The following is a 26,309-nucleotide window of genomic DNA, read 5'->3' on the forward strand; positions in this document are numbered from 1 at the left end:
AGAGGGTTGGTATAGTGCTCGACGTAAAGTAAAAAAAAAAGTAATTGACGCGGATGAATATTTGATGGAAATTGAATAATTGCAGGTGATTTTCTCGCAACATAAAAATTCACTGCGCCATAATAATAAAAAATAGAAATATATTAATGTTGATTTAGTTACGCACTTCAAATAGAGATAGTAATGTGAAATTTTAATGGAGTTATATAATAGCAGTATAAATTTATTTTAGTTTACGTTTTAACCTCACATTAAGTGCCATTTTGGTCAATTTTTAAATGCACACTATTTTTATTTTATTTTCTATTTATTTTTTTCTTCTATAAACCAACTGGTGTAATTTTCGTTGTAATACCATAATGACAAATTGCGCATGCATTTTACATGATAGTAGTATACCCAGAACGACCTTGACTGACCCTGAGTAAAAGTAGTAGCAAATTGCGAGGCGCGTTGAGAGGCGCACACACTTTACTCATTAATATTGCATCGGCGTCGTAATCAGGCGCCGCGACGCTTTGAGTGTCACGCAGTAACGCATCCTCACATCCCTCACACCTGAACTCGCCAGGGATCTAGTCCGAAAACTCGTCAAAACAATTTTTTCTTTCGCACACCACGCACGTAACAATATAATAAAATAATATCTTTGTGTGTTTTGTAGTTACTTACATTTTAGGAATTATTTTATTTGATTGAAAGTGGAAGGAAGTCATCATATCAACATACCTGAAACAATCAAAATAAATTTTTATTAATATTATTAGTATTTTTACGGTTTACGGTAATCGGTTTTTAATTTTACTTTTAAAAACGTTTTCAAGCGTCTTGCGCAATTTTACGCGCGTTGGCATAACGCAATAAATCTCGAAACTCGCGTCTGAAATTGCGCATTTCTCATTAGAATGAAGAAGATGAGATTGATTGATGGCCGCAATTATACTTTTACTTCACGGTCCATCGTCGTCAATAGAATTTTAGTTTTCTTTCTTTTTGCTGGTTCTTTTGTTAAGAAAAACCATTTCGAAGACAATTGCAATTGTTACTTCAAGGTTATTTATTGGTATTAGACAAGTTTAATATCTTTTCTTTTGTTAAGATAAGTTAGCAATAGTTTTTTTTTATTGCAAAAGTTAATTATTTTCATTTACCAGCATAAAAATCAAATTTTTACAGCAATATACAAAATAAGTGTAATATTGGTTGCCTAGGGTTAAAATGGACAATGTTGGAATTATGTAATCGAACATAGACCAAACATAATACAAATTTTAAAAATTCTTTAAAATTATTTCTGCGTATTTGCCATAAAAATACAAAAATAACTGCAAATTTTCGCGAAATAAAAATCGCATGTTTATCCCCCACGCCGCACACATTATCGAATGCAACATATGGCATATGGCGATCGTAAAATTTAATTTATATATACGCGGCAAGGCACGCCCGCCCTGCGAGCGACGTCGGCACGAAAGGGCTTTACTTAACTAGAGTTAACTAGCAGGCGAACGTCAAGCGAATTGCCTCAAAGTCGATACAAGTCGCAGCGAATAAACATCGGATGCATTGCTTGTAAGTCTCGAGCAAAAGTCGTAAAAAGGGCATTAATTAAATCCAAAATTAACTTGAGCAACACAAACATTCCGACATAATTAAAAGACTTTAAATATTTCAACATTTAAATCAGATTTATAACAAAAAATCTGTCTCAAAACAAGTTTTGCATAAATTATCTGTAACATGACCTTGTCAAGGTATTTCTTTTCATTTCATTAAAAAAAAAACTTAATAACTGAATATTAAATATTTTTTAGTTATCAAGTCTTCTGGAAGCATGAAATAATCACTCAACGCACACGCACTTTACTTTCGTTTACATTTTCCTTCTTTCACGCGCTCGTCGCTAGGAAAATCGCAGTGTGAGTAAACGAAAGATGAGTTCATCTACTTTACTTTTCCTAGTATAGTAAAAGGTGTATGTCAGTACAGGTTTCCTCCTATGGTGTTGGTTATTGCGTTATCGGTACGGCATGAATCCTTCACTTCATCCTACGGCCGAAACCTCAGAAACTCGCGGCAAACTCGTTTGCTCGCTGACTCGTTTATCACGATGGAAGAAGCCCGGCGTGGATCGGGATGGATGGAAGCGGTATCGAAGCAGTACAAGTGGAATTCGTGATAGTCGACATCACGGTCGAGGTGAATACACGCACGGTAGCCACGCATGTTTTATACTCGCAAGAGTGAATTATAAAGTTTCGAAAAAAAGTGGTTTAAAAAACGTTGATTATTATGGGAGTATAATTTACATTGAAAATTATATTATACAAAATGTATGTAGACGGATATTTTTGTTAAAGTTTTATTGTCAAAAATGATGCATTCAAGTGAATTAGCGCATAAAAGATATAAGTAACAAAATAATGACCTATTATTATCCTATCAGGGCGTTTTAGGCTATTATTCGAATATTAAATAAACGTTTTAGTTTTATTTCTATATACAATGCAATTTACTGTTAACAAAAACATTTTTTTCGGTTTAATATTTTCGTTAGCAGAAAAAGCTATTATTTGCAAAACATTATTTCTTATATTTTTATTCTTTGGATAAGTTAAGAAAAATATTTTTATACTGATAAAAATATTGCAGATATTTTTAATGTAATAAATCAGCCGTAGAAAACTAAAATTGGCAAATGCTGCGTTCACATCGCAATAAAACAAAATTTTGTTTGATTTTTCAGTCGATGCAATAATAAATTTCGCTGCCCGACGCGTTCATTTAATGTAAACAATTACCTGCCGCTCGGTTTTTTTTTTTTATTTCATCGACTGCCAAATTTATAAGGCAAAACAAAATATTCAAGCATGTGCATTTTTATTTCGCCTAGGCAAATATTGATTTATTTATACCATAATAAAACTTGTCAACCTTTTCAGTTTTGCGACAGGTATATGCATTATATAATCATAAAATCAATATATAAATATTGTTATCAGGATGATGTGTGTTGAACACTTGCGCGGAGTGTGAAATCAGCGAGATAAGAATATGGAACATTCGCGTGTAGTGTATAAACTAACCTTAATTATAAATTTCGTCATTTTGTAATGTGCGGATTAAGAGATAATTCGACCTTGAATTCGTCACTTCAAATATTATGAGTTGAAATGATTCAGTTGAATCATTAAGTGGAAAATGAATGGCTCATCATGAAATAATGTTCGTATTGGCAATAAAATAACGATATATTTTAGGTTTGACTTGGAATTTAATTTGTAGTGAACTTTGTTTTAGTTTAGAAGTAAAATTGATTTAGTGAGTTGTAGAATGAGTGAAGATAGTTGTGATTTAATCAGACAAGGCGAGAAATTCGACACCCACTTTTATTAATTTATTACGCTCTTTGCCCGAGTCCCAAATTTATTTTAAGTGCGCTTAATTTTAATTGCATGACTTGCATGCAATTGAAAGTGTAAGAAGTGTCAACATGATACTGTGTTCATGACCAATTCAAGGCGGTTGTTTCCTGTCTGCGACAATTTTAATTCTTTTTTTCTTAAAATAAATTAAATTTCAAGCTCATTTGAATGCTAATTGTGCTTATTTCTAGTTTTAACGTCCTTAACCTTAAAATTAAAAGTAAATATTGCCCAAGAGCGATAAATATTTGTTTTATTTACTTTTTCAGGTATATTTATTTAGTTAATAGTTTAAAGAAATAAAATAAACCGAAAAATTATGTTTGCGCATGCGTAACTCACTTACCATTCGATAACTTAATTCTGACAATAATAACATATTTATCGTTTAAAAGATTTGTAAACTTAAATAACTAAATAAAAATTTACTACTTTCCGCTAATATAGTTTACGCAACTAAAAATTAAATTAAACATACTTTTCTGCTGAATACATACTTCCTGCACTTGTGGGACTTTGCAAACCGACTTCTTCCTGAACTCGTAAATGCCGTAAGTCACATAATGCGCAGGAAAACTAGTCAACTAGTTTCGACTGTGTTTCACTGCCAACGATAAACGTTCGACAGCAAGTGCACTTCTTACATCGGGCAGGTAGTGCACATACAAACAGAGAAACATAAACAGGAATAAATGCACCGCGAATGCATACACTCAAGTACTTGCTCGAGTGCATAGTAAAACGTACGTGCGCCGTTTGACTCCGCGACTCTTGGAACTCGCGAGTTGAGAAGTTCAACGAGCGCGAGCTCCGCGCGTGCGATCGTAAATGAAACGTGATAATATTTTGCTTAGTATTTCCGTATATGTGCATGTTCGGCGAATTAGTGCGGCTTGCACAGGTAATTTCAAGGTTTTAATCACGGCAATGATTAATTTTTTGTGTGGAATTCAGTTGCAACATTATCAGGAAAGGAATCAGTAAGCAATTTGATATTAAGTAATAAAGAACAATATTTGAGTTATGGTACAATAACCGAATGCAAAGTTAAAGATTTGTATTCGTAACATTTTAATTATGCATCTAAATACTTATTTGGACGCAAATAAAATTTAAAAATATGTTTGTAGCACTTTTACGCCAAAACCATTCAACGAATTTTGATAAATTTTGGTATAAAGATAAATTAAACTTGGGAAAATAACATAGACTACTTTTTGTTACGAAAACAAAACTTTAAAGGGGTAGAATATGCGTTAAAAGTTTTTTACTTTACTTTTACTTTTTACTATAAAGTTTAAACATAGGTGGCGCTATTCTATGTTTACTTGCATTACACCACGAAAAAAAAATTATTGTGACACACATAATTCTGCGTTAATACAACATTTACTCTAAGCAAATATTTGAATTAAATAACATAATTAATAACCAAAGATAAAATTAGTAAAATTTTGCGTCACTGTGCATTAAAACAAATATTTCCCCCCTAATCGCAAATCACACAACCATTGTTGGTAATGTTAAGAGGCGTTAATACTTGACTCGACTTCTTTCCACCAATCATTTTGTCAATACAATCCAGCCCCTTATTGTTATTATTCCCTTTGATAAATATTTATGACGGTCTTCACTCAAACTGTCATGTTCCGTTGCGATTTCATTAAAAGAAATATTTATTCTATTATTTTCGACGACTTTATCAAACAAGGTGTTACCAAACAACGAGAAAAATAAAACTAAAAATCATATCGAAAATGTGCGTGTTATATTTCACATTTTAGCACCCGAAATTCACATGGAGGTCAACCGTCAACCTAGTACTCCGACACAATTAGCTCGCGTTTTTTTTTTTGCTACCCCTTTGAGCACTTTAACCCAGAAATTCGGGAATAAAACCTTCGAGGACATTCTCGGCCGTTGAGCGTTGCCTTTGCGGTGTGTGTGGCTAAAAGCAAAGTTTGTTAGTGACGACTTAACATCGCGCACCAGGTCGTGATAAATTAGTGCCAGTGGGTTGTTTTTTTCTTAATGCAGGGCACAAATTGCAAAAATTAATAAGCGGACTAAACTAACAAATTATTTCAGCGTTTAACTTCACATTTAACGCGTATCACATACTAAACCTAATCTTTTTTATAGCCACGCAGATTTTATCTTTGATTAATCTGCGCAAATAATTTATATCATAATGAAAAAGTGTAGTAAATATTATTTATGTAATATTAATCTACAACTTGAGTCGTGATGATGTTAATGATGTTATGTTGAAGTAGGAACTGAATTAAATTACATCGCAATCCTCTGAGTTCCGACATATTCATATTCATATTCGCATTCGGATGATGCGATTACGATTTGCATACACATTTATGCAATTGCGACAACGTCAGAAAATCCGAGTGCAAGGCTAAATCTAAATCCATTAAATCATCGAATAATGAATAATGAAATTGCGCGAGTGCATATCCTGCGCAGCGCCATCTTTAATGCGTTCGGATTTTCGCTGTGATCTTGGTGGCGTCATTTTGATTTGTAGCGTATGTGGAATTCATTTCGCATTGCATAAGCATCTAATCGGATGCATATCATAAGATTTATTAATGTGAATTCGTACAATTTCTCCAAAAATGTTTTTTTCTTTTGCAATATACAATGTAAATAAACATATAACGCCATCTACATTTGAATTGTATAACTAAAATAATAATTAATTGTATGTTCAAAGTTTCAGCCCTATTATTAACCTTTTAAAGCTTTATTATCGCAATAAAAAGTAGCCTATGTTATTTTCCAATGTTTAATCTACCTTAATACCAAAATTCATCAAAATTTGTTTATAAGTTTAAGCGGGAAAGTGTATTAAACTTTTGGGTGTGTAATATTACAGCATATAATGAAGTAATTTGATGTATAATTCAAGTGTTTTTTTACAAAACAACAAAAAAATACAACAAAAAATAAAATTTTATGTAAATTGTATTTTTAGTCAGCAGAATATTATTCCATATATATGATGATGTACGACACTGCTTAGTGCTGATGATGTCCGCGACAAATCAGAAAAATCCACCTACGAAAAAATGCATTTTCCGCATTTCCCGACTTTCTCACTCATTCATAGCAAGCTTTTATTGTCAATTTTTTTTTGCCACTCTGAACATCGCACTATTTTATTGGATTAATTTGCATACATCCGTACGGAGACAAATTGTAACTAGTAATACACATATACAGCGTGTCCAGCATGCTTGAGCTGTGATGTAGATTTGTGGTACAATGACGAGGACATTACAGCTGCGCTTAATTAGTGTTTGCATGCTTGGAAAACTCACAAATTCGTTTCGGCGAAAACGTAGAGAAACCCGGGCGTTTCGCGCACGTGAATATTGCACGCGTGTCGTTTTTGTGCGCGGTTGTTATGGAGATTGTGTTTGTTCCTTATGAAAGGTCGTAACACGTGGCCGGCGTGGAAATTAACGAAAAATTCGAGGTGACACCACGCCGACAAACGATTAAATATTCATTACTAGCGCACAATTGCAAAAACAAATGTATAACATAACTATGTAGCTGAATAAACAGAAAATATCTATATAATTCTTTGAAATGTTTATTTCGTAATGTTGTAATAAAAATTTCGCTTTTGTTTCGTTTCATTTCGCTTCGTTTCGCAGCGCGAAAAGTTTAATTTTGAAAGTTTATAGTTCTAACTCGACAACAATGCGAAGAATATTTATAAAGTCGTTAGGATCGAATCTGCTTGTGTTACAATCTCAGTGAACAAGTTTTGGAGATAAAAACTTAATCATGAAAGGAAAAAAGAAAATTTAACTTGATGCAACTTTTAGTTGAAGAATTTTTGCAGTTTTTTCAAAGTTTTAATGAAAATTAAACTAAAAAAATAATTTTTAGACAAAAAATTAAATTTTTACTTAATACACCTTTTGATTGAATAAATGGTGCAGTTTTTCACAGGTTTAATAAAAATTAAATCCAAAAATTTCAATTTTTGACTTTAAAAAAAGATATTTTTGCTCAACGAGTGAGAAATAATTTTTTGCTCATCATTCCATTCCACCTCTAATGGAATTGTAATTGCTCATTTTAGTAACAACCATCTAAAAGAGAAGGTCCTCTTATTGCGTACCAAACAATCTCACAATAATCTTCTTGTTGTTGCGGCTGCTGTGAGCAGAAAAGTAGAGTAATAAGCGTGAATAACTGTAGCAAAAGCTGAATCATTATCAACGCAGTAGAAAGGTAACCAAACTTAAATTAAGCACAAAAACAGATTTGAAATTAAACGTTGTCTTCGCAAACATGCGCAAGATTTAAATTAACAGAGGAAATTTAGTGAAAAATTGGTTTGAACTCAATTTTCACGCAAAAAACGCAAAAAAAAAACTAACATAAAACGTGACATTTGCATATTCCGCTGCCATCAGATTGAATCGTTTCCAATGCCTGTTCATAAAACAAGAAAACAATATAATCCATGAAGAAAAACTTAAGTTTTCCATAGGAAATTACACCCTTTACACATTTATGATAAGTTGTTTCTACATTTTACGCTTGATTTTATTCCGCTTTGAATTTTTTTTTGCCCACAAACCGCAAATAAAACTAAATAAAATCTATTGTAGAAAAATGCTAGCAGTGTACCCCAATGGTCGTGGTTGAATGTGGTTAATGTATATTTAATGCCAGCGTCGCGCGGCGCATTTCACTGCTTCATTCTTTCTGCATAATTATAATTTTAATTCATTCCGTTGTTATTCATTCATTCGGTTTTCTACGCTGTTTGGTTATAGTAGTTTTAATTCTAGTTGTAGACGTTGTTCTTTTGTTTTGTTTTTATTCAATTTATGTTGAGGTGAATTTGAATTTGAATATTAATGACAGCAGTGACATGAAAAGAGCACCGGTTTTTTTACATTGCAGATGACATAAATTTACACAACTAAAAATTAACATCGGATGAAGTAAGTTGTAGTAAATACACAGCTACGGAGGTAAAAGGTGAACTTTTTTAAAGAATGACTTTACAGTCTTGGTTTATGCGAGGTGAAGTCAAGCGCGATGGCATCATTCGATAGCACTGCGTGCATTTTTTGATTTAATGAACTATGAAACATACTACGCCGGTAAATAAGGTAAAAAAAATGTACAAAACACACAATAAGGCACTGTTTGTAATTATTATTATTATTTTAAAGTGTATCTTGTTGTGTATTTCGTGTTTTGTACTTAGCGAAAATTAAATTGTGAGCTCGAGAGTCAAGAATGCAGACATAAGTTAAATTAACCACAATTCGTGCGAGTCGCTTTGCTGCCCCAGAGTGTTCTTGTGCGCTTTCCAGCGAGTTGCCATTATAATTGTTCCACTAAGAAGAAAATCACGTGTGTGGGCGTGTCGCAAAAAGGGGAAATATTCATATTAAACGAATTCGTATAATTATCCTTGTTCTTCATCATCGCAGCGCAAGGAAGTGTAGGTAAGAAATGCGAACAAGGAAACACGTCGAGTGGATAAAGACATAAATCATCCCTTGAGTTCATGTGTCATTATTAACTACCGAAGGGTTTATTCAGCAAAACAAAAATAACAAAACTAATTTATTCACAAAAATATTCCGGAATAATTTTTGTTTTTGTTTTGTTGCAAAAGTTCATATTTATATTTTTTATTATTTATGTATCAGAATATGATGAGAATAATAACCAAGTGTAAGTGTACTGGAGAGAACCGAAGACTAATTACTTTGTGCCGTAATCAGGTTTATCAAGTCCTGCAACTGCAACGCACAGCTCCTGCAAGTAGCATACCTACTAGCATGAAACTGAAACTTGTACTCGTGCATCGCGCAAGTTAGTGACCGGTAAGTAATCAGCACGAACTCACTTTGCATTTTCATTTTTCTTCGTTTTATGAAATTAGAAAATGAGAACAAGTAACCAACTTTTATCGACTATGACGACTTCAGTCTTTTAATATGTAATGTTCAGTCTGTGTATGATGTGTGGCGATTGCTCCAATTGTTTCAATTATTGCGATGATGTCGCTTGTGAATAATTAAAACTACTGCAAGGCAATTATATAACCTATAAAGTGTCATCGTAAACAATAAACACTTAAAAATTAATTTTTTAAATTACCTTTTATTATATTTTATTTTTGAATGGATTTTTAATAAGAAATAATATTTTTCGATGTTCGGTGTCTATACTGGAAGTCAAATCATTAGCCAAATATAAATATAAGTAAATATAAGTATTAACTGCAACAGAAAATCACTTTTTCCTTAATTTATTAAAAATTAGTTTTTGCCCGCGACTTCTTTCCGGGAGTGGTTAATAAAAATATAATTCGTTTTTACTCTCTTGTTCTAAACATAATACGTGACAATTCTATCAATAAGATTAGCAACTTTATTTTAAAGAAATTAATTATATAAAGAATTGCTAATAATGCACTTCAACCTGCCATCTCGGATTCAACTATTTAACTATAACTATGATGGAATCTCAATGCCAACTTTTATCCTATAAAAAAGGGCTATCTTTAGGGTTTTCCCGGCAATTATTCGAATTTCTCTCGCCGTAAAAACCATCTTTGGACTTTAACGAACATTTTAAAAAAAGAATTGTCCAAATTGGTTCAGGCGTTGTTGAGTTATGCGCTTACCAACAGATTTTGCGATTCGTTTTTTATATAATAAATAGATATCAGTATTAATTAATACTGACAATCAGTTTTTCTTTTATTTTTTGAATATTGTATTGATTAATGTTTGTTTTCACGAATTAAATCCTATAAACGTCAATTTTACGATTTTGTTAACTCAACATTGACGACACAAGCAAAACCAAGCATAAACTATAAACTCCCCTAGAAACTAAGAAAAACTCCTATCAAAATATAGCTAAAAAAGAAAAACTGCAACTAAAACACCGCAAATAAAAGAAATACTAGACATAAATAGCTATTCACAGTAGGTGTTAGCAGTTAAGACTATTACGACCTAAAAAAATATGTCACACTGCTTTCCCCGTACCCACACACACACACGAGCTACCACAGCGCGCGGAAAATGGGCTAAAGAAAACTAAAAAATAGTGCCTACGGCGCGCGATTTGTAATGCTTCGTGCACCGCGTTTCCCAATGGTCCCCAAAGAAAATTTACTATGTAGTTGAGATACTCTAAGAGTCTAAGACATAACTAGCGCCTTGGGAGGCCTGTACCATGAAAAGTATAACATTTATTATAAAAATATCAACGAAACACAAAAAAATCATTAAATCTTACTTTGAAAATATTAATGAATTTATGTTAACCCCGTTTGAATTACGTTAAATTAGAGATTCTTTAATTAATTTAATTAAAGTCCAATTTTATTACGCCGAAAACTTTGTTTCGCATTCCCCGAGAAAGAAAAACTCCCTCGGCGAATTAAAACGACACAAATTAATATCCCATCCTTCCGCATTCAATTTCCAGCCGGTTGTTTGCAGTTATTTTGCACTCTTCGCATTCCACACAAAAATATCCACCATCCGCCCCGAAAACAAGCAGCGCAACAAACGCGACGAAGGAATAAAGTTATGAAGTTCTAATTTACTGTCCCTGAGTGCATTTCCGCGCTGCAACTGCAACTTATATACAGAGATATATACACAGACAGAAACTTGCTTAGTAATACGCGTGTGCTCCCTATCATCCCCTATCTACAATTACATCCCCGAGCTTTGTCGTTATTTATTTCGTTTTCTGAGTTCGGCGACGATTCTTGTTGTCCCTGCTGGTCCTGTTGCTCGGTCATTTTTAACTAGTTTTATCCTGTTTTGAAACTGGGGCGGTCCATCATCATGGGGGTTGCGATGCACTTTTATGCTACATGCATAAATATACAGTGTGGTATTATATGATAATGCAGTCGTACAATTTGGCGCCGAGCCAACGCCGACGAAAAGTGTACGAAAAGTGTTTCTTGCTCCACACAGGGTGCATGAAGGTTTTTTTGTTCATAGTAAGGGTAGAATGAGAAGATATACAAGCGTGTATTCATCCAGCGTATGAATCATATGCCACTCGAGTTTTCATACGGTTATTTTGCATAAACCGACAGTGAATCGTGTGTGAAACGGTATAATTCGAAAGGACATCTTAGAAAAAGCTTTAAATATACAATGTGTTCAAAATTAAATTTTTGTAAATTTAAAATTTATTTATTTTTTGTTTTTATTTGTTTGGTTAATATTTAATTTAATATGAATATATTTAGTGACATATTGTATATGACAGTTTGGTATCTCTGGACCGGCTTGTTATAAGCGTCCGTAATGAAATATGCACATCGGGGACATAAATCTGGCGAGGGCCTCGGGGCCGTCGTTTAGTTGGCTGCGCGAAGGCGTCGCGGGACGAGACCGGAAAGTCGAAACGCGAGCATGGCCGCCGACCAGACCCGACCGGAAGTGAATATGAAAATTCTAATATCCGATCGACGTGCAGTGTGTTATTCATTTCACCACACACAAAACGCCACCATAATGGGGTGTTAACGTACAACAATGCTATCACTTTACATTCACTATACTTCTTCTTCAAAGTAAAAAATTTTTAATGACGAAACAAAATTATTTGGTACTAGCTTTTGCCTGAGACTTCGTCCCGGTAGTGTTTAATAAAAATGTAATTCGTTTTTACTCTCTTGTTCTAGACATAATATGTGTCAATTCAATCAATGAGATTCACAATTTTATTTTAAAGAAATTAATTATATAAAGAACTAGCTTTATCCCGCGGCTTCGCTCGCGTTGAATCCATCAAATAAATATTAGAAATCAATGAAGTTGCTTCCGTACGCGTCTGTAGTCACAGGAGAAGAAACAATGAAGTAGAATAGCGGGAAGTTAAAAATGACTGAAAGTATAGTCTATGGAAGTATAGTGTACAGTCTCCATAGTGTAGTCAATTGGATTTGATGTTGACGTAGCTGTCGGTAATACAGTGTGATAATACAGTGTGATGGTACTATAGTACTTAGGTTTGAGCTTCATTGCTGGAATGCTAGATGGTGTTAAAGTAGTCAAATAGCCAGATGCAGAGGTATTATTGGCTAAACTATTTCTTTATTTTATTTTAAAAATATATTTTTTTATTAAATAAAAAGTAGCCTATAACCATTCGGGGACCACTAAGAATATGAGTACAAATTTTCATGATGATCGGTTAAGCAGTTTTTACGTGAAAGTGTAACAAACATCAGGACATTCGCATTTATAATATTAGTAGGGATTGCTCATAATGCACTTCAGTGCGCCATCTCGGATTCTACTATTTAACTATAATTACGATTGAATCTCAATGCCAACTTTCATTCTATAGAAAAGGGCTGTCTTTAGGGTTTCCCCGAAAATTATTCAATTTTTTTCGCCGTAAAAACCATCATTGGACTATAACGAACATTTTAAAAAGAATTGGCAAAATTGGTCTAAGCGTTCTTAAGTTATGCGCTTACCAACAGATTTTGTGATTCATTTTTATATTACAGATAGGTAATAAGAAAATAAAATATTTGTGCGATGATTCATCCACATCAGGATGATATTTCTGTGTGGCCCGAATGGAATTCTTCGAAGGCATTAAAATCTCCGTCATTTCATCATACGAGTAGCATAGGTCATTCGAATAGTAATGAAATTCATCGATGTGAAGCTACAAAAACATTAATGCCCAAAGAAGCACAAACGAAAAAAGTTGGTACCTTCATGTCTTTCATTCTTCATGCTTCATTCGTGGACGACTCTGGAGGGCATCGGAATGCACCATGTTACGTCAAGCTGAAGCAAACCACATGAACATGTGTGTGCGGAGAACCAGAATGTTCCACCACTACACTCTGTCTTCTGCGTTCTCTTGAGATCTCGAGTTGCTGTGGTTCTTCATTCTTCTTACCTTGCAGTTGCGTGGTATAAGAGCGAGTGCAAACGAACGAGCGGGTCTTGTTCTTATCTTTTAACGTCTTTTGCAGTTCTCGAGAAGAAAGAAGGCTCGCAATGCAGTTTGCGCGTTCCACGCCTCGAGTCAATTCCAACTTTTCGTCGAACCACACACCGCAACTTTCCAGAGTGTTAAAGAGCAAAGAGTAAAGAACGTTCTTGGCAAGGTTGGCCATCCAGATGTGAACTTACAGTTAAAATGAAATTTTGTTAATCTGCTGCTAAACGAACAAAAATCCCGGATTGACTTTTTGGCATTCCGTTACATTTACTATTTGATTTAGGGATTGTTGCTTTGTAACAATAGTTTTTCGAGTATTTACGATTGGCGTTCTGATAGAAAACGGTGTTTTTTATGCGCGAGCGCGCACGGTTTGAATCCACTTTGTGGCGTTTTTATTGTGAGCCGAATTAGGCCGACGCGAAACAAACCTGTGAGTTGTGCGAGCCAGTCGCATCAAATATGTATGCGGGGCGCTTGTATTTGCACTTGAATCGAACCCAATTTTGACGCAACTACTCTCTGTCGCGAATGTGGCAACAAGTGACAACACAATCGGAGCGCAAGCATGCGGAATGTGGAATGAGATTTAATATTTAAATGAAATCAACTGCCTACGACCGGAAGAAGAAAACCCCGGAAAACACTTCAATTTTATAAAATAGAAGATTTTATCTTTTGTTTTCAAGTTAGTGCTGATATTATGGCATCAATAGTAGAATGCTTTTATTATCCTGAGATATAATATCGTAAAATCGACAATTTTCAATTTTACGACTCTCATCTTTTCATATTTCATATTTTTCATCATCAATATATCATTGTCAAGGGTTTAGTGCGTCGGTCAGACCTCGTACTTCCTGGATTCCTACGATTCTGGACGTCTCCGTCCTTACCTGATCTCAGGAATAGTTATTAACTTTTCACAATGCTGCCAATTCCACCAGCAAATGACATGTTCAATAATAAAACTTTATTATATAACAAAATCTGATGTAATTCATCTTTTTAACACTTTCATTTTATTATTATTTTTGCTTTTACTCTTTTACAAACTGACCGTATTCCATTTGTTGATTTTTAGTCAGTAACAAAAAACCAACAAACAAAAGCACTGTATTGGTACGAGTATTGGAATCGAAATGACTTTCGCAGATTATGACGCTGGGAAGAAAATTCAATTCGGCGCCGAATGGAAAGCGAATGTAAAGCAACGTCCGACATCGTAAGGCGAGCGAAAATATGTAGCCAAATATCAAATATCCAAGGGATGAAAGAATAAAGTGTATTAAGTAAGTGCGCGTCGCGTATTAAAGGTTCACCTGTCAAAAACAATTGGAAAATTTATGATTGTGCTCTCGGTAATCTTACGAGCAAGGAAAAAATAAAAATAATTGGATTATCACACACAGCAAAAAACCAAAACAATATAAATCGATGCGATGAAATAAAAATTGACGCAATTTTTCGGTGAAACGCTCGTAAAAATAAAAACACACCCGCATGTAAATCGCGTAAATCTGATGAGATGAGAGCGAAGACTGCTAGATGACGGTGAGAAAGGAATCCATCGAGAGACGCCATCGATTTCAAGCGCGTTTCGAGCACTCAGGTAGAGCGACGAGACGACGCGAACCGAATTATGGCCATTATATTGAGAAATCTATTCGCAGACACGAGAAGTTGTCGGGATGTCGACTTTCAGGTAGGAACCGAAAAGAAAATTCGAGTAAATAACCGGAATATTCAATACATTAAATACCCACTGAAAACTCGAAGATAAAAATTTAATTTTGAGTTTTACCCAGGAAAAAATAATTTTCATTATATCTTTTTAGGAAACAATAACAAACATTATTTTTGATGATATAATTGTTTTCAGTTGAATAAAATACTCATTTCTGTGTGAATTTGAAAAAAAAAAAATTATTCCTGTGTAAAGATAACATTTAATTTTTTAAGTTATCTTTTGTACATCTTGCATTGAACTCTCCCTCAGCGGGTATCTTCTCCACTGCGCCCTCGTTTGGGTTTAATTTTCTTGCACAGAATGCACCCGAGCGGAAAACGCGTTCAAAATTAAAATCACACAAAAACGAAGCCGATGCGCAAACCGTGTGCGATCACGAATACACCATACACCAGAAAAGCTAAAAATATCTTAATGTAACAATAATCGTTGTTATAATATCATATCATAAATATTAAGTGAGTTAAACGTGCGCAAAGATGAGTCGGCAAGAAAAAATTGCTTCAAAATATAAGATGTTTAATTAAATGTTTAACGATGCGAGTTCTAGGCTAGAATAATACAAGCGCATCATACGGAAAGGAAATTAACGGATTAAACCACGACGAAGAAGAAAACAGTAAGAAAACAACAAAAAACATTACTTATTAGAGCATAACGACGAAATTCTTTAGTATTCAGATGACGCTTCGCAGAAGACAAACTATTTTACTCTCTGATTGCAATTATAAATAAGTAGAATATTCCGGGAATTAAATGTGGATAATTAAACATTAAAATATCCACGTGCGGAGATTTCATGACATTCTACCCAAAGATAGCAATCCGTGTTGCAGGAATCAAGCTAATAAGCGAAGTAGAAGTTAATTTGAGAGCGTAAACTCGTAAATAGTTTCCATAATGAGCGCAATGAGCAAACACGCAGGCATGAAGATAAATATAAACCAACTTGAAAATGATTATTATAATATAAACGTTATAAACCTTAAAAGCAGAGCGTAAATATTAGTAAATCTAAACGAACAGAAGCATTTAATGTTGCGATATTCAACTTGAAGATGCTGCTTCATTTTATAAATACATATAAAGTGAATTAGCGAGTGTGTTTGTGTTGACAATGAAATACTTTTAGGTAAGTGTTGGATGTAATATGTTATTAGCGGAGCAAATCGAACATTGACCGAAGAATTGAATAACACGAAGTGGGTTCGATTCGAGGAGCAAATTAGGAGGCAAACTTGAGACTAGGAAAAGTTTTTCTAAGTTATTCATCGTTGATTGTCAGGTCGGTTTCAACTTCAACTCGGATTTCAGTTGATCATCGATCATTGTCAGTGTAATGAATGATTGTAGTTGAAGATGAATAAGTGAAAAAAAAGTTTTTGCATTATAGTAAAGCATACAGTTAGTTATTGGCTAATTGTGCAAAAAGTTATTAAGTTATTTTGTTATTTTCTATAGAGATCTATTCAGAATAAAATTTTGTATCTAATTATTTATAATTTTGAATGAAAATAGTTTTATATCGAAGATTATTTACTATTTTGTAACAAATTGAAAAAAAAATTAAATATAAGAGTTTTCAGATTTAAATTGCTTATAACAAACAAAATAAATAAGTTATAAACAATATATTTATACCACTGAACGTAGAATTTAATTGTCATTCAATTTTTGAAAGAATCATAATTTTATTGAAAATACTTTTGAAGTAATTAATAAATAACTGAAGTAGTGTCATAAAATTGTATGAAATTGAGTTAATTACAATAGTTTTTTATTAATTATTCAAAAACCAACCAACCAAAACAAATTATCTCTTCAAAAATCTATTAACCATTAAATTTAGGACCTATCTATGAAAAAAAGTTATTGATATCACTTTTCAATCAAAAGTTATAAACAAATATTTATCACAATCACAATTTTTATAAACTCCATCTTTATTTATTTATTTCCCTGTGTAAATTTAAAAATTTACCTAAAAATATTCCCTACCATAATACCCAAGAATAATTAAATTATTTTTACTGCCATACTACTATGATAATCATGATGATATTATATTTCTCATTCTCTTTCGGATTAACATTCGGTTTCGCGTCTAGATTCGCGCACTCACATTCACACATTAACACAACACAACCATACAGTATCCAGTTAGCAATCCACCGACCAGAAGAAGCGGTAGAACAAAAAAAAAACAACAAGATCTCATTATATGATGCTTAAATACCCGATATGCTTCAACGCTCTACTGCTTCCACTCCTTTACAATCCAAACCCGCACTAAACACACACTCATATTTTTTCTCTCTCGATTTAATTGTTGGTTTTCATTCGGATTTGAAATTAGGTTAACTAAGTTAAGCAAAACGCACACAGTTAAATTAATATGCATGTTGCGTAGTTTCTCTTGTAAATATGATGCGCACGGATTAATTGCACAAGATTCAAATCGCTTAAGATCGAAATTTGTTTGTGTTACGCGCGAGAAATTAGTGCAAGTGCTTAAAATTGATTGAAAGTTAGATAAACACTCATTAATTATACTCAACTATCAGTCATAACAAAATGTTACCACATTGAACGTCTCCTTTTTATATTTTAATTGATAACCTTTTAAAATAAATAATTAAATAACCCCTGTGATATCTTATCAGTGTCGTTTCGAAGTCAGAGACCCCTTCGATAATTTCAAGTTCCATCGAAATTTATGATGACTGCTTATCAATTGAATTCATTTTCTGATGGTCATTTTTATTTTATCAACTAGGAACTACTACTCCCAACTGTCAACTGACATTGTTATCGCTGCATTTGCTGATGGTTGGATCAACTGCATTAGTTGTGGCTTTCAATCGAGTTTTGTCTGATGCGTGCTGCGGTGTCTGGCTGTGTGTGTGGCGCAGTGTGATCGGCAGTCCGGGACGATTTAATTACATAATGGAGGCGGCATAAATTGCATGCGGTCCAATCGGGTTCGATTCATCGGATATAATGTTATCAGCGTGCGCTATTGTAATTACCGAATCACGGGGTTTATCTTTTCATCTTCATATATTTTCGTATATCCGGTACAATACTTATTATATAAATCAATACCAGGTGGTAAAATATTACATTTTAAAATTTTTCAAGGTAAAAATGAGAAATTTGCTTTTTCGTTCCAATTTTTAATTTTTGAACATTGTTCGTCTAATATAAAGTTCAAAATTTAAAAATTTTGCGACACAATTCGGAAAACAACGTGAAATAAAATTTTGCTCTTTTGCACATGCGCAAGTGATTTTCCCTATTAAGCCGTAAGTAACGCTAGTTTTACTTTTACTATATAGTCTACAAATTTTAAAAAATGTATCACAACACCCTAAAAATACAAATTCAAATTTTATTGTTCTTTTGCGCATGCGCAAGACTCTTCTTACGCAAGTCAAATGTGATACTAGTCCTATTACTAATCCGAAGTCAAAATTTAAAAACTGTATCTCAACCTAATAAAAATACTACATCTCTGTTGCGCATGCGTTAATGACTTAACGCTTCAGATTTACGTGGCCCTAATCTCATCATTTTTTTCCCTACTACCAGAACATCTATATATATAAAATTTGCGTGTCACAGTGTTTGTTTCCATACTCCTCCGAAACGGCTTTACCGATTTTACCAAATTTTATATGCGAATTCAGTAGGTCTGAGAATCGGCTAACATCTATTTTTCATACCCCTAAGTGATAAGGGTTGTTCACCCTTAACTTTTTTTTTAAATTTTTTGGACAAATTCTTTTGTTTTTATTTTTTTATAATGTGGAATTAAAAAATACATACAACCCTAAATTTTTAGTTTTTTATCACCAACCCCTATTTCTTTATAGCCATTTTAGTAATTTAATCATTTTTCATCCCGCTCAAAGAAAATTTTTATATGCGTATTCAGTAGGTCTGAGAATCGGTAACTTCATATCTCTAAGTGATAAGGGTTGTTCACCCTTAATTTTTTTTAAATTTTGGTCGAAATTTTTGTTTTATTTTTTAATGTGGCATTAAAATATACATACAACCCTAAATTTTTGGTTTCTTATCACCAACCCCTATTTTTTATAATAAGTAAGTTACTTTTTGTCTACACTAAAATTTATCTAGAAACTTGAAATAATTTATATGGCAAAACAACGTTTGCCCGGTTAACTAGTAATATATAAAACTACCTATGATGACTTTTGTAGGTAGCAAGTAAGTTACAGATAATTACCCGCCGCCGATATTTACTCAGCTCACCTTCACCGGCATGTCATCATTGCACCGCATGACAAGCCCGTTCAAAAGGGCAAAAACTACCGCCCATACCTTCAACTGTTCAAACTCCACTAATAGCCCCTCCCCACCTAACCCAACCATTACACGCATCCTCTTGTATACCATACAGACAGAATGAGTGAAGGTTGCGCCTGGCGTTCGAGGTATGAGCCTCTATCTAGGTAAAAACGTAAAACCGGATGCGATGCAAGAGAAATTCTAGCCCCGTCGAACAAAAACCCCAACATGTTGGCGCGTCGGCAAAAATCACCCTCAATACTGGTTCGAGGGTTGGTGCCAACAACCCGACAAAACTTGCACCTGGCAATGAATTATTCTACTACGCTTTCACACTAATACTAATACTATAAATCCCAATGCAAACGTGTCCGTATGCATGTCCACTGAAATACCACAATTTACAATTTTACACCGAAAAAACACCACTCCTACTGCAATAATTCAATCGGAATTAAGATTAAACAATGACGCGATAAGAATCAACACAGAAATGGCACGTTCGTAATATACCACAGAGAATAAAATTTAAAAAAACACATCGAGAAGTGCATGGTGTGCAACTTATGCATTGCCATTATTATTTCAAGGCTATCTTTGTTAACCTACTATTGTATATTGTATTAAATAACATTAATGGAGAAACAAACATTATGGCAGCAAAGTTGACCGACAATTCTTGCCGGTTCACCTCGTCTGGCTGATTAATAATGTGAATTTCAATTAGAAAGATGTTTGCAAGGATACAACTTAACTCCAATGACTAATCATTCATTAATGGTAAGAATTAACACAAAATTGCACAATTTTACACTTAAAACACCTTAAATCATTCTGAAACAATGGATTTTTAATGTTTGATGCTACTTTCAATTGTTTTGTTTGTATAACTCAAGAATAACTTAGTTTAAGTAAAGTCAATGGACTGAATGAAGAGAAGTGGTAATATATGACATGGTTGAAAGTAATTTGCCTTTGCCTACCTTGAGTTGTAGGTGCGACGATGCAGACTGTAACGATGAAAACTCCCAATCCAAAACCAATCCGACGCACGAATGTTTCCATCTTTCCTGCAATGCCCATAGCCACACTAACAACACTCTGTTTGTTCCTCTTGTTCTTGTTCTTCATTGTCGCCGCTGGTGCGCCGAAGGAGTCATCACGAGCACCAAGATGTCCTCCCGACCTGCCGCGATAACAATTCTCGTGTTTTCTTCACCTATGCCAACATAACTATCACCAACCAACGATTGATAAACAATCAATTCACGCCCGAAACTATCTCGACGAGGACACCTGTGGATGCACCGTAAACCGTTACATTCTCATGTTTTGGATGCGGACTCGTTCGATAGAATTCACACCGCTGAAGAACGGTACACTGTTAAACTGATTTTCAAGTCTGGTAACACTTTATTTATGTGGATCTCTGCGATGTGAGAGGTGAATGCTTACGTATTTTGGGGATAACATGCACTTGCACCCGAATTTGACGAACACACACAGGAGACGCGCAACAACACAAACACGAGACGAGATGTGCGACCGTGCAACGCGGATTCGCATGTACAAACCGGTAGAAGCGCTAGAAGTTGAGAGCCGATCGGCCGACGGTTCGTAAAGTTGCCGCGCATGCGCAGCCAGGCCGCATTCCACGCGTATATTTTATTCTTACCACAATACATATAGCGCCATCTGGTATGAATAAGCTGTACTGTGTAATATCACGTAAATAATGCAATAACGTGAATAAATATTAAAAGATTACATATTGTAATAAATAATTTAGATTAAATCTACTGGTTTAATACGCTTTAATTAATTATTAAGTTTTGTAGAACACAGAAAGCGCAAAGTTTTAAATATTTGATAAAGGTAATTTTGTAATTAGAAATTTCGAATTAAATTTTAAAGTAAGTGAAATTATAATACAATTTCTGTGTTGTAAATGCTAAATAAACTTATTATCCTTTGCAAATCAAGAGAATTAAGCGTAATTTGATGTTATTACAATGATTATTCTGCAAATTTGCACAACAAATATAAAAATCTATAAAATCACGCATTGTGCAAAGAAATCAAACATTTTCGCTCGCAAAATGAACGAAAAACAATTCTACTGCTATTTCTAGTTGCTGCAAGTATTAATGGGGAGTCTTTAATCATTTTTGAAGAAGGTGAACTTGTTTTGAGTCTTTTACGGACAAATCATTATGATTCTGTTTCAATGGTAACGTTTTACTCTTGTCGTTCGGCAGACAAAGGTAATTATTGCAATTTAACTCGTTTTAAACATATTCTAACAAATAAATTTACAGATATTACATCAATGATAAAAGACTATCATTATATGGTATATCTACATTGATTTTGAAAGATTTTGATGGATTTTACATTGAATATAAAGCAGTTGAACATGCTTTAATCATTGTCGATGTTTCGTGTATTTTTACAGACTTTTTAATTGAGAAAGCGAATGAATATCAAATGTTTGGTGTACCTTATAAATGGTTACTACTTCATGATACTAATTTAACATCATTTGACGTTGAGGAAACATTTAAACACGCTGAAATTTTCGTTGACAGCGATGTGACTTTTGCACAAAAGTTGGAAATGAAGAAAATGTTTTCGAATACAATTTGATGAAAATCTACAAAAGGAAATTACATTTAAATCTAATTTACGAAGAGTTTGGGTTGTTTACTAAAGGATTCTTTATTGCAAATGCTAAATTTCAAAGAATCACAGCAACTAGACGTCAAAATTTAGGAAATATCACTTTGAACAATTGTAATGTTGTCACACATAACGAAACTTATCGACATTTATTAGATAAAAGATTTAAACATATTGATACTATCACAAAAGTTAATTATGTGTTTATGCTACATTTAGCAGACATGTTAAACGTCACTATGAACTTTTCTTTCGTTGGTACCTGGGGTTATTTAAGTAATAATTCACAGTGGACTGGGATGATTGGAGAGTTGACAAGAAAACATGCGGATATTGGAGGTATAAACAATTATAAGTGTTTATAGAAATTGTTTAGTGTTATTTTTATTAAATTTAGGTACGCCGCTGTTTTTCACTAGTGATAGAGTGCCTATCATTGATTACATAGCAATGACGACGCCTACAAAGTCAAAGTTTGTCTTTCGACAGCCGAAACTTTCGTATATCACCAATGTTTACACTTTGCCGTTTAACACGGGGGTGTGGTTGGCTAGTATGGCAAGTGTGGTGATTACAGCAGCCGGGTTGTATGTGGGAGTTAAGTGGGAATGGTACAAACGCAGAAAATACGTAAGTTTACTTAAATTAAGTTTTTCTTAACAAATAATGAAAAAACTGTAAATATCCGGTGGCCATTTTGTAATATTTGTTAATATCTACCTGGAAAAACAAAAATGGCTTCTTTATGTCAAATTGTTTGAGAGTTACAGTAAATTTTAATTTTATGATGTTTAGGTTGCATATACAAATGTCTCAAACACAGATGAACTCCAAGATGATCCTGTGGACGTTGCTTTCGTAGCTTTTGCTGCAGTTTGTCAACAAGGTGCAAGTGCAATTCCCTTCAGCATAACCGGACGCATTATTACCATTTTAATGTACACGTCTTTAATGTTTCTGTATACTTCATATTCTGCTAATATTGTTGCCCTCTTACAATCGTCGTCTACATCAATTCAAACCTTAGAGGATTTGCTTAAAAGTCGTCTGCAGGTTGGAGTTGATGACACTGTATTCAACCAATTTTATTTTCCGGTAAATCATTGATTCCCTTTTTTAAAATTAATTTCATTAGTGCAGTTTTAATTGTAATCTAAATAGAATGCTTCTGAACCTGTAAGAAGAGCAATATATCGCCAGAAAGTGGTACCACCTGGTCAGAAACCAAGATTTTTCCCAATTGAAGAAGGAGTTCGCAGATTGAGAGAAGGATTGTTTGCTTTTCATATGGAAACAGGAGCCGGGTATAAAATAGTGGGCGAAACTTTTTGGAAGATGAAAAGTGTGGTTTGAAAGAGATACAGTTCCTGCAGGTGCCTGATCCTTTCTTGGCCGTTCAGAAAAACACGTCTTTTAAGGAAATTATTAAGATTGGGCAAGTATTAAATGTATTTTTAGTAATAATCCATTATTTTTTGTTTTAGTTTAAGGAAAATGCATGAAAGTGGTATTCAAAACCGTGAGGTCTCATTGCTCTACACCAAACGACCAATATGTATGTCCCGTGGTAGTTCGTTTATGGGTGTCGCCATCGTGGATTGTTATCCTGCTGCGTTGGTCTTTGTCGTTGGCATTATAATCGCCTTCGGCATTTTCATTCTGGAACTGTTTGCGCATCAATTTGCTCGCTGCGGTTATAGATTTGCTTTTCCGCGATTCAAGCAACAAATACCCACTTAAAACCGCAAATACCACGTAAACCCAACCTCAATGTGTGTGTGTGTCGTGTGTGAGGGTTATTTATTCACGAAAGCGGGAAACTAGATCGATTATATTCAATCAATTACACTCTTGTGGCTTTATCAAGTTGTTTTTGTGGGCATTTTTCGTAAATAATGCACGTTTTGATTGATCATGATCAAAAGTATTCAGTGGTAGGTATTAACCCACTAAACCAATATCAAAATGGCGGGTAATAAAAGGAATATTTGATTACACAAAGAAATGCTAAGTTTAGGATAATTTTTGATGATAACACAGAGATATTAATAAAAACCCAAAATTGAACATGACATAACCGCAGTTTACACATTTGCACAGATGGATATTATATCATTATGTAGAATGTCAAAATCAAAGATATGGGTTAGTATGAATCATGAACTCATTGAGAACAAACGTTTTTCTGTTATTAGTTTTAGTTCTGCAATATGTTTTTAGTTTAAACAATTTTAGAAGTAATTTTGAAAATGCAAAATTAAGTTTCATAGATAACCAAGATTTTGACCAAAATCTAAGCGTTGAAAACATAACCACAAGTAAAACGCAAACCAATGGCTCTTATAACTTCAAAGCAATTGGAGTATCTTTGATAGTACAAGTACCTCTCTCGGAACAAAGTACCCGACATCATCTCATCGATAAGAGGTATCTATATTAAATTTGTGCATTATTATATTATGTATAAGCTATAATTTTAGGCATAAACTAATAGATAACGAAGTGAAACTTAACTATCCACTTATGGATTGCTTTAAATTGATGTTTAATCTAAAACTTAACTACAAATATGATTATTGTCATTATACTGATGACTTTAAAATGATTACAACACAAATACTACAAATGAGGTCATAAACATTAAATATCCAAATGATAAAGCCGCCATCTTGGAAAGTTGTGTGTTAAGCAGCCTACTTACTGATTCAATTGATATTTCTTTGTTACCAGTATTAATAACACCTGAAAATATAAAAGATCTCGATTTTCCTGGTTTATCATCTGTAGTGAAAACAAAATTCATTTTTGAGAGACCAAAGTTAACGGTTATTACAAATGTTTATACATTGCCATTTACAAGAGGAGTTTGGTTGGCGGCTCTCGGACTTATTGGACTTATAATATTGTTTTTGTATGTACTTACCAAGTGGCAAGGGCATAAATATGATTCCCATGATCAATTATTCAAAAATGTTGGTAACAATGATGGCACAGAAAGAAATATGGCGGAAATTCCACATTCTATATTGGAAGTTGCTTTCCTGGCAATCAGTGCCATTAGTCAACAAGGACCCGAAAAGGAACCCATTGGTATGCATGGGAAAACAGTGACGTGGTTTCTGTTTCTTGCGTTTATGTTTCTCTATGCAGCGTATTCAGCAAGTATTTTTGCTTTATTGCAAGCAACAAGTTCCGAAATCCAGAGTATTGAAGATTTATTGAAGAGTCCTTTGCATGTTGGCTTCCATGACAGCAGTTTCATGCGACGAATTATTCCTGTAAGTATTTGTTTGTTTCCTTCTTTCTATGGTTTGCCATTTTGTCATATTTGTAGAATATAATTGGCGATGAGAGACTACAAATTCTCGAAAAATCAGGCATTAATAAGATGAACAATTTTGACTTTTCGAAATTTATCTCAAGAAATGACGGAATAAAAAGAGTACAAACAGAATTGTTTGCTTTTCATATTGAAACACACATAGGATACACCTTAATAGGTATAAAAATAAAACCTAAAAACGTAATTGAAATTTTAATCATGTTAATACTGATTTTTTATGTCTAGAAGAAACATTTGAAGAAGTTGAAAAATGTAACCTAGAAGAAATCCAATTTCTACAGTTTCCAACCGATTTGTACTTTGCAATCAAAAAGAATTCGCCATTATTTGAAATGTTTAAAATTGGTTTCCTCATATTAAGAGAACGTGGCATCCATCATCGTGAATCTACCTTGCTGCATACACCTAAGCCTAGATGCTGGACATTAGACCGCAACTTTGACAGTGTTGGAATCCTCGACTGTTATTTTGCCCTAACACTATTTGCAGGCGGTGTAATATTATCACTTATAATACTTTTAATTGAATTAGTTATGGCTAAAATTAAACTGTAAGTTTGGTTATGTTATTAAGGATGGTTGAAGGTTATGTGCTGGGATTTTCGAAAACAAAATTTATTTACCAACAAAGTTTCATATAAAGGAATAACATCTAAAAGTAGAGACACCCCTGAAATTTTGTATAAAAACATTGCTTAATATGATGTAAAGATTTTCATAGCCTAAAACAGTTTAGTTGAATGTTGATATAAATATGACTAGAGTTAATAATGATGTGACTAGTGCTAAAA

At 33.7% G+C, this 26,309-nt stretch overlaps 3 protein-coding genes and 1 long non-coding RNA gene across 4 annotated transcripts in view; 2 read left to right on the forward strand and 2 right to left on the reverse strand.

Annotated features, from left to right (window-relative positions):
• The window catches only part of LOC135789742 (protein sidekick-like), a 54,684-nt gene extending 33,626 nt beyond the window's left edge, over positions 1-21,058 (reverse strand). Inside the window, 1 exon segment of the mRNA XM_065299721.1 lies at positions 20,481-21,058. Coding sequence (XP_065155793.1) covers positions 20,481-20,628 — 148 coding nt within the window. The 5' untranslated portion in view covers positions 20,629-21,058.
• Positions 21,059-22,340: 1,282 nt separating this feature from the next.
• Positions 22,341-23,814, forward strand: LOC135804032 (probable glutamate receptor). The gene is given in 6 exon segments (XM_065317796.1): positions 22,341-22,515; positions 22,574-22,806; positions 22,972-23,271; positions 23,338-23,503; positions 23,506-23,549; positions 23,661-23,814. Coding segments are annotated over 6 exon segments (894 nt in total). The 5' UTR covers positions 22,341-22,382; the 3' UTR covers positions 23,679-23,814.
• Positions 23,815-24,704: 890 nt separating this feature from the next.
• LOC135804034 (uncharacterized) lies at positions 24,705-25,232 on the reverse strand. Its single transcript, XR_010550956.1, has 2 exons — positions 25,100-25,232; positions 24,705-24,918 (listed from the first exon to the last, which is right to left on the reverse strand). It is a non-coding gene; the product is annotated as an uncharacterized lncRNA (long non-coding RNA).
• LOC135804033 (uncharacterized) lies at positions 25,179-26,298 on the forward strand. Its single transcript, XM_065317797.1, has 3 exons — positions 25,179-25,454; positions 25,511-25,676; positions 25,745-26,298. The coding sequence occupies exons 1-3, from the start codon at positions 25,179-25,181 to the stop codon at positions 26,071-26,073; spliced, it is 771 nt and encodes a 256-aa protein (XP_065173869.1). The 3' UTR covers positions 26,074-26,298.
• Positions 26,299-26,309: the final 11 nt, after the last annotated feature.

Source organism: Atheta coriaria, unplaced genomic scaffold, assembly GCF_025399875.1.
Source record: "Atheta coriaria isolate IRGN ID8LTWV9N9 unplaced genomic scaffold, Caltech_Dcor_3.1 hic_scaffold_3_pilon, whole genome shotgun sequence".
NCBI classification, from domain to species: Eukaryota; Metazoa; Arthropoda; class Insecta; order Coleoptera; family Staphylinidae; genus Dalotia; species Dalotia coriaria.

Bases quoted from the DNA above. Each gene is read 5' to 3' on its own strand.
- LOC135804033 (XM_065317797.1), top strand. From the start codon at position 25,179: ATGGCGGAAATTCCACATTCTATATTGGAAGTTGCTTTCCTGGCAATC. The intron at 25,455-25,510 runs GTAAGTATTTGT...TCATATTTGTAG, and splicing joins TCATGCGACGAATTATTCCT to AATATAATTGGCGATGAGAG. The intron at 25,677-25,744 runs GTATAAAAATAA...TTTTATGTCTAG, and splicing joins CATAGGATACACCTTAATAG to AAGAAACATTTGAAGAAGTT.